Source organism: Phalaenopsis equestris, unplaced genomic scaffold (genome assembly GCF_001263595.1).
Source record: "Phalaenopsis equestris unplaced genomic scaffold, ASM126359v1 Scaffold000403, whole genome shotgun sequence".
NCBI classification, from domain to species: Eukaryota; Viridiplantae; Streptophyta; class Magnoliopsida; order Asparagales; family Orchidaceae; genus Phalaenopsis; species Phalaenopsis equestris.
In genome coordinates, this window is record NW_018164845.1 from 773,487 (window position 1) to 783,191 (window position 9,705).

General features: G+C 35.3%; 1 protein-coding gene across 1 annotated transcript in view; it reads left to right on the forward strand.

The window, feature by feature from the left end:
- The first annotated feature begins 6,726 nt into the window (after positions 1 to 6,726).
- LOC110026886 (serine/threonine-protein kinase SAPK7-like) overlaps positions 6,727 to 9,705 on the forward strand; it is a 17,896-nt gene continuing 14,917 nt past the window's right edge. Inside the window, exons 1-6 of the mRNA XM_020728075.1 lie at positions 6,727 to 7,240; positions 7,310 to 7,384; positions 7,471 to 7,572; positions 7,667 to 7,720; positions 7,798 to 7,890; positions 7,972 to 8,064. Of these exons, the coding sequence (XP_020583734.1) occupies positions 7,121 to 7,240; positions 7,310 to 7,384; positions 7,471 to 7,572; positions 7,667 to 7,720; positions 7,798 to 7,890; positions 7,972 to 8,064 (537 nt within the window). The 5' untranslated portion in view covers positions 6,727 to 7,120. The remainder of the gene's footprint in view (positions 7,241 to 7,309; positions 7,385 to 7,470; positions 7,573 to 7,666; positions 7,721 to 7,797; positions 7,891 to 7,971; positions 8,065 to 9,705) is intronic.

Here is a 9,705-nt window from a genome sequence, read left to right on the forward strand (position 1 = left end):
GTTGGAGGTTCCTAGGGGTAAAAGGCCCAAGTTAGGCATTTCAAGTAGAATTGGATAAATATCCATTCTAAATGAGTCATAAACCAATGTATTGTGAAGATATAATGTACCCTAGTTCCAAGTCAACACCTAGGGTCAATCCTAAGGCCAAATAGCCCTATAGGAACTCTTCTTGAACTTCCCCCATAATGATCTTACCTACTAAATGCTAGAGGTTAAGGTCAATATGTGGAATTTCAAGTTGAGTAAAGAGAAGAGTTTTGAATTTCTAATGGTGAGGGTACCTTTTCTAGTTTTCTAAGACTAGTCAATAGGAAAGTCCTATGGCTAGACCTAGGCTACTAAAGAAATTTCTAGACCTCAACCAAAAGTGAGCTCAACATGACATCAAAATCTCTTAAGGGTTGTGCCTTTTGAGATTTTTTAGTGCACTAGTATCTTCTGAGACTTAGAATATTCTGAGATTTTTTAGTATAGTTGTACCTTATGAGGCTTGTAGCATTAAAATATTTGTAGTAAACATGCATTTTTTGAGGCTTATAACCTTCTGAAAGTTTTTATGTGTCTATATTTTTCAAGACATATATCCTTCTAAAATTGTTTAATGTACCTATATCTTCTTAGGTTTACAGTTTTCTAAGATTTTATTAGTTGAGACTCTGTCACCACTTGCTCTCATAGACTTTTTTATAGTGAAAACCGTATCCAATACTAGCTTCTCACCGAGACTACCTCATGAGCAAGTCTTGTAGGGGTATAAGGAGAGAGGCCTTTCTAGTAAGAAATGTGTCCACCGCTAGCTTTCCTTTGAGACTACCTCTTGGGAATGTCTTATAGGGGTATAACTAGAGATTATGTCTACTTGTTTTATGTAGATCTTTCTAGTTGGAATAGTCTCAACTTCTAGGTGCTTATTGAAACTACCTCATGGACGGGTCTTTCAGGGGTATAAGTAGAGATTGTAGCTATCACTAGCCCTCATGGAGTCATTCTAGCAAGCAATGTGTTCACTACTACCTTCCCATTGATCTATCTCATAGATGTGTCTTCTAGGGGTATCAGCGGAGACTATGCCTACTACTTCCCCTCGAGATGTCTTTTTATTGAAGAATGTGCACACTACCAGCTTTCCATCAATATTATCGCATGGGCATGTCTTTTTAAAGTGTAAGCAGAGATTGTGTTATCACTTGCCCTCATGACGTTTTATAATATATAATATTGTTTATAAATAAATTCATTGATAATAAAAAAAATCCATTGGTAAAAAATTAATTAAATAATAATTTCTTCCACTAAAAATAAAAATAATAAAGAAAATCTTCTAAGATATAAAACAAAAAATTCTCATACCAAAATAAAAGTAATAAGGATTTCTTAAAGATAAGACAGGTTGTAGTTGTATTTTGTATTTGATAGTTATAATAATTTTATTTCGATCCTCCTTACCTTATTTTTATAATTAATGACTCAGCTGACCTTGACTTATTAGATTTTAACTTTTAAGTGAATTCATCATTCTATTGAATGCTCTTTCAATGATGATAATGATAACATTGAGATTTCTCCACGCCGTTTGGTTTTTTTAGTAGCAATGGGCCCTTCAAATTTTTAAAATTTTGAATCTCTCTCAAAATAATACTTCTATTTAGTTGAAAATGATTAGAGTATCAAATTGATAGTATTTTTCATCTGTTGACTTTGCTTGCTTCCTTCAATTGAAAGCTTCTACAACTTCTTCAACAGTGTGTTTGCGTTTACTAGAGGATTGTTCAAACTGCTTTTGATGTGCGTGAATAGCTTCATCAGTAGTAATATGAGATTATATGTATTGGATTAGACCATTTTAAGACCATATTGTCTCACACATTAATGATGAATAAAAGAGCTCAAGATGTAATACTCCTAGGAAAAATGCCCCATAGTAACTATGGATCCTCTCTTGGAATTTAACTCGATGGAGGACCATTGAAAATATTCTTTAAGCGACTCCCTTCACTTCAATGAATTCTAGAAAGACGTGAAGAGTCTTTGAAAATCCTTCATTTTTATATAAATTGCTTAAAATAGAGTTTGAAAAGTTCATCAAAACTATGAATAGTTTCTCTTGGTAGTGAATAGAATCAAGTGCATGCTTAAACTTTAAGAGTGGTAGGAAAAACATGACAGAGAAGTGCATCAGTGACTCATTGTATGTACATGATGGTTCTATAATGATCAATATATTCATATGGGTTAGAAGTCTCATCATAAGATTCAATGCCTTGAAGCTTGAATCAATTGGAATAATGTGTTGGAGGACCATATCGGCCAATGGTGAAGGCACATAAAAACTATGATGACTAAGAAAATGACTTCTATCTTTAAAAGATCTATTTTTGAACCATACATCATAGCTCATCATAGATTACATGATGTGATTGGGGCTAAGTTATCCAAGAGTGATAGAGGGTTGCAATTTTTTTCAACTGCACAAGATGAACTTGTGAAATTAGTAATATCTAGAAAATCAACTTTCTGACCTATTTGAGGAAGAACACCAACGTGAAGAGGTGCCATCGGTAGAGCATCCCTTACTTGGGAATCTTTTGAGTTATGACTGATCTTAGGGTAGATGAACCTCACCTACTAGTGTTACTATTGGTTAGTGAGTTTCACATAAGAGCTAAAGAATCTCATTTTGAGATTCCACCATTCTTTGCATCCAGATCTCAAGGGGCAAAGAGGATACATTTTAACCAAAAGGATGTGTGTATTCTTGAGAATTGGAGTAGAGGCTTGACAACCAGACTTCAAGATTATCAAGTAAAAAGACATATGTTAGAGCAAAAATCTTGCGCATTGCACCTATTATTCATTGAAGAAATGTGAAATTCTATCAACAAAACTTTGCTTCCATAGACAATGTCTAATCGTTATGTGCCAAGAGATTCGTGATGATAAAGTAATAGTTCAGAGTCTTAGCGTTGTATGTTGACCTCACACACATACATAATTTGTAAGTAGAAGAAGTAGACATCAATGTTTTTGAAGTGGAAAAACCTATAAAGGGAACAAAACATAAAACCTAGCCCTGTCAAAGTAATTCATTATGAGTGTGTAACTACAAAGATACAAAATTGTCACATTGATGTGTCTTAAATGTGTGAAATATTTAGTTATATTTTCTTTCATTTTTTTTTGAAATTTATATCATTTTAAAGTTTTTTTTTCCAATTTCTCTCATGTTAAATTGCACATTAAAGGACTTGAAGCAAGTAAAAGAACTACATTTGAAATTTAGCCCACTAGCATGTTAGTGCCACAATGCACCTCACATTCCTTTTCACACCATATTTCTACCAATAAAGTGGCACCATGACACCAAAATAGTGATGTTAAGGAGGCATTAAAGAGCACCCCCAGGTGCCATACATAAAATCTGATGCCTTGGTGCCACTTCTTCTGATGCCAAGATGCCACACATAGGCGCAAAGGCGCTCGACTTAGTGGCACCAAGGCGCCACCAATGGGATTCTGAAGTAATACAAACATAAAGAGAGCAAGACTATGACACTCCATAGAGGAACTTAGATGCTGGTGAACTGTTAAGGAGTTACAATAGTTCTTGGACTATGTGGTATTCCTTAAATTTAAAAGAATGAAATTTGAAGCTAGAAAATTTATTTTCCTCCACCATTTTCTTTGAAGCTCTCAACCCTTGGAGTGACATTGAGTGAAGAAGACATATAATGGAGGAAGTCATCGGAGAGCTATCGTAATTGTCAATCAGTATCTTTCAGAGGGGTCCTTAGAAGGGGTTGAGAGTTTGTGATAGTTCTCCAAAGAGAGAATTTTTGTGTGATTATTATACTCAGAAGCGTGAAATGTCATAGATTGAGTGATAAGTTTGTGTAATTTGGGGAAGAACGCAGGCGAGATCGCTCTAAACTTTGTTTACTTGGAATTTATGATAGAATTTCTATTTTTTCATCTTTTATGTGTATGGTTTAATTATTTTCTTTCCCAAAATATATTTTATGCAAATTAGAATTTTCTTTGTTATGTGATTGTGTAATTTGGTTCTTAAGATTGATATTTTAACCTTTTGAATTTAATTTATTGTTGAATTGATCACTAAAGAAGTTAAAATGGGTTGTGATATAGTACTATGAGAGTAGGTCTGTGGAACAATTAGATTAACCTACACCAATCTAAGAGAATACAAATATTTTTGTTTGGAAGGTGCAATCATATAGGGAAAATTGTAGCACTATAGTTTTGCATGACTAAGAGACTAATTGTAATATGAAATTCTAATTTTCCTCTGAACATTAAGAGGGAATAAGAAAAATTATTGTTATTGATTGTCAATTTTATTAGAATTACTTAGATCTAATTTACAGAGAAAAAATTAAGAGGAGACTTTATTTCACTTGTTCAACCTCAAAACTAGTTATAGGATTTATTTTTTTATAAAAGTTAGGATTAGAAACTTTTAAATCACCAAATTTGAAATTTCAGTGTAGATTTATAACCAACAAGCTCGAAATTTTCCATCTTTGGAAGTTCACTGGTTTCTCGTGGGATTGATATGCATAATCAACTTCATATACAACTTGGCCGACATGTATACTTGCATGCATCACTGAAGCTTCATAGCATTTCATTCATATCATGTTTTGGGCATCATTGATAGGGAACAATATTGAATGTCTAATTTAAAAAAAAAATATTTAAATTGTTAGGGTTTAGATTTAAAGTTGTTGTGTAATATTTCTTTTGCAGCTTATGTGATATTTTCTTTGTTATAAAATCCTTTTTTTGTGATTCCTATTTTTATTTTCTTCATCTTCTATTTTACTTCATTTTTTTTGGTGAATATTACTTATGTTTTTTTTTTGGCTAGTTTTGGGTCTTACAACTCCTAGTTTCAGGCGTTTATTTATAGGATTGAACAAGTAGAACTAGTGCCTTACGACTCTAAATTAGATAGAAACGTAAAAGAAAATAATAATAAAAAAAAAACTTAAAAGACTAAAAACTAATTTTGAATGGATGACAAACCCTTGCGAAGAGAATATCATGCCCGAGCCATTTAGAAAATTTGTTAGTTCCATTAAGATGAAAGCCATAAGAGTATTAATAACCTTACCATTTATACTAACATGTTTGAACTCAAATATGTCATCATTCAGATGATCCAAAATAATCAATTTGAAGGCTCACTTATAGAAGACCCGATCTCCATATTTTTATATGTAACATTTAGATAACTCTTTGTTCTTATTTCAAAGACATAATACAAAAAATAAAAGAAATAAGAAGTGGCCTCAAACGGTCCCTAAGTTATTATAGATTTTTTTTTCTTATTATTTAGTTATTCTTAATTGTAAAATTCTAACACATTCATGAATTAAATTGAATCCAACCAATATCATTAATATTAAATTATTTTTAAATATTACAAGCATGCTTTTACACAACTACTGATAATTTTAAAAAGGAAAATTTACATACGCCGCACTCAAATCTTATGTTTTTAACTATCTCGTACATAAACTCAAGTTTTATAAAGCACCTTACCTATACATAAAAAGATGTATTTCACTGTTCCCACTATGAGAAAAGTGTAATTTAGGTGCTTCGCCCGTAGAATTTAAACTTTAGGTGTGTGATAGGTAAATACATAAGATTTGGGTGCCGCCTATGTAAATTTCTCTTTAAGAGAAAATATATATAAGTAATATTTTTTTTGGAGCAACATAAATATAAAATTTAACATAGTAAGGCTCTCCATTTCATTTTTAATCAATATATTATAAATTCAACCACATGCGCCCACACACACTAATCAAGTATCGAAGACATTTAACATAAATGTATTACTCAAAATTAACAGTTCTTTCTCTTTGAGAAGAAATTTTTACATATAGAGCATGTACGCAGCACTATGTGCGGACTACAATAATATGTCGCCATGTGTGTTATATCGGACCCACCTCTCGCGGAGATTATTGAAATGAAACCGCGAATGTTATTGAGAGGATAATTGGAGGTTATTGGAACATTAATTCTAATAATGCTGCAATAATCTGTCAATAACCTCCCAATAATCCCCGGTGTTACACTCTAAATAACCTCTCAATAACTTTCGAGGTTACACTCCGCAATAATCTCATATTAACACACCAATAACCTCATAATATTCTCCGCCCCCTTGCATAACCCCTCCAATAACCTCATAATAATATACTAATAACCCTTCAATAATCTCCGCGGTTTCACTTTAACAACCTCCCAATAACCTCCAAGTGACGACATATTACTGAATGTCCGCATGTAGAACTGCATAAGTTCTTCGTATTTAATTGTTTCTTTCTTGGAGAGCTTCAATCTGAAAAAAATATTTACGTATGGAGTGCACACGCAGAACTGCATGCATATAAGGGTTATTCGAGAGGTATTAGAGAGTTATGCTGGTGTTATTGGAGTTAATACCCCAAATAATATAAAAAAAACATCTGAATAACAACAAAAAATATGAGCGCAAAACCGCATAATGTATTCATATGTTATTGGGGGGTTATTGAGAGGTTATACTCTAATAACTTCTCAATAACCTCCAATAATTGAGCTATTCAAAATTTTTTTGAAAAAATAAGAATATATGTGTACTCCTTGAGTAAATAATACTCCCCAATATAAGTATCGGTTCTTCCCACTCGTGACTCGTTCCTCTTATCCTCTCTTACACTAGAAGCGCCGGCCAACCAGTCTCTCACGTGCTCTCCCCCATTATTAAGGATTTGTTTGCGTTCTTTCTCTCTCATGTGCTCTCCCGTTCGATAGGGATTTCTTTGCACTTTTCCACAAGGTTTCTTCCTTGTTTTTCTCAACCAAAAAAAAAAAAAAAAGTTTATTCCTTGTCCTCCCAAATTTTAACTTTTTCCTTCCCTCTCTGTTTGATATTTGATTCAAGGGCGGTTCTTTCAGCTTCTCACCAGCCTAATACTTCCTACTAGATCACTCCTCTGCTATAATAATCTTGGTCCGCCATGGCTAGGAGAAGCGGCTGATACCTTCTGATCGATAAGTGTAGTCCTAAATAGCTGTTTCGGAATAAGAAGCGAGCGGCACGATGGACAAGTACGAGGTCGTAAAGGAACTCGGGTCCGGTAACTTCGGCGTGGCGAGGCTGCTGCGGCACAAGGAGACGAAGGAGCTCGTCGCCATGAAGTACATACCGAGAGGTCAGAAGGTAAGTTAGCATCATCATTTTCTCGGGTTCTGTTGCCGCGATCTTACTCCTTTTCTCATTCAATCTTAGATCGACGAGAACGTTGCGAGGGAGATCATCAATCACCGCTCCCTCCGCCATCCTAACATTATTCGATTCAAAGAGGTAGGATCCCTCTTTAAAGTCTTAATTTCCGGTGACGCAGTATCTCTATTTCGCCTCAAATCGCGTAGATTTTTGTTTTTTGGTAGGTAGTGTTGACGACGACGCACCTTGCGATCGTCATGGAGTACGCCGCCGGTGGAGAGCTCTTCGAGCGGATCTGCAACGCCGGGAGATTCAGCGAGGACGAAGTATTCGACAAAATTGCCACATATTGTCCTAATTTTTAAATCTAAACATCAGTTATTCTTTATTATTCACGTTGCTTTGTTGCTTTATATTTAGGCAAGATATTTCTTCCAGCAACTCATTTCTGGCGTCAGCTACTGCCACTTCTTGGTAAATTTCTCCTTAAAAATGATAAAAAAATCAGTGTTTGTCAGAATAGTTAAAATATTTAAAGTTGGCTGATTCAGCAAATATGCCACCGGGATCTCAAGCTTGAGAACACTCTTCTCGATGGAAATCCAGCGCCGCTGCTCAAAATTTGTGATTTTGGCTACTCCAAGGTCTTAAAAATTATGTTTTTGTAGTTTTGCTATCGAATTTCGCTAGGGATTTGAGCAAAACAAACTTTTTTTTGTGAGCAGTCGTCCCTACTGCACTCAAAGCCTAAATCCACAGTTGGCACGCCGGCGTACATTGCACCAGAGGTCCTCTCTCGCCGGGAGTATGATGGCAAGGTGAGCGAAGGAATTTATAAAAATTATTAGTTTTTTTTGCTTTTTGCCCCCCCCCCCCCGATTGCTCATTTGGTTGCTTCTAAATATATATATTTTTAAATAAAATTATTATATATAAGGCGCTTTTAATATTACTTTTGAAGAGGCATGCCAATTTCCTTGATTTTTTTGGTGCTAGATAATGTAAATATATAAGAATCGTGTGGTATGTATGTAAATGAACCTTTTTTAATATATTTTGTAACCTTAAACAATCACCTGAGCTTCATAGGATTTGTGGTTTAACACACTTCTGGATCTGGTGAAGAGCTGGCACGTGTGATCCGCTGCTGATTGATGTGTGACACGAGTGAGGCCTTTTTATCTGCCGGGTTCATTGCTTGCGGAGCTCGTGTTCTGAATATTAATCCCGTCGTGTTTTCCATCATGGGTCCGCTAAAGCTGTTTTGTACCGAAGTAGACTCGCTTTGTCCGTCAGCTGAGATGGTGATTGATGTGAAGAAAATATATATTTTTCATTAATTAGAAATGAATAATATTTTTAATTCGATCATTTGATAATTGGTCAGTCTATCTGATTTTAAGCACTGGTATCATAATTAATGCGTTTAGCTACCTGGATTTGAAAATGTCAAAAGTTATTTATTGCTTGATGGTTAATGTATGATTTTGAACTTTTCATAATCATAAACTGTTTATCACAAAACTTCACGAAGAAAAGTCCTTTTAGGCAAAACTGTGCTGCTGCTGTTTCTGGCTGGTCCTATTGAAATTATTCACAAAAGAACATTATGCTAATGTAACATTTCATGTGAGGTGGTGTTTGTCTGCAACTTAAATTTACGTTAAATAGGTTTTATTAAATCCAGTGAATTTGATAATCTGTGCGGCGGAGATGAGCTTGTGATTGATGACAGAAATAAATTCTTAATCCGTCTCGCAATTCGATTTACTAAATCTAGATTTATGTCTGTTATTTTGACCCCCAATTGATGAACTAAAGTAAAAGAGCACTTTTGTAATGTGGTACCGCTCACCTACCACATCTCACCTACCGTTCACCTACCGCTCACCTACCGCTCACCTACCTCCCACCTACTACTCTCTTGCTTCTATAAATAGAGAGGGTGTGAGGCTTAGGAGAGCAAGAGAAGATATCTTAAGCTACCACGAAAGAGGAGAGAATAGCTAGAGAGCTAGAGAGGAGGAGAGCATCTCGAGGCCTTGTATCAAGGTGTCGCTTGAGAGGGAGGTCATAGAAAGAAGATGAGGGCTCATCTCTATGTATAAGCTATGTATTCTCCATTTCTTTTGCCTTAGTGAACTATTTGATTGATTCTATTTGATTGATTCTGATTCCCTTCCGTGGACGTAGATCCAGTTGGATCGAACCATGTAAATGGTGAAGGTGTTCGCGGCCAGTGACGAAGAAGAGGAGTTTGACATTCACGAACAGAGGAGCAAGCGGATCGTGTCGCAGGAAGCAGGTAGCCGAATCGTGACAGATTCAGTGAGCAGTGAAAGCTTTGATCGACTGTATTCGCACTGCAGGTTGTGCGGTTTGGCGAGATGGAGGAACAGTCATCGAGCGAGGGCCGAAAATTTGCGACAGGGCTGCCAGCAGATGAATTCGGTCTTGCC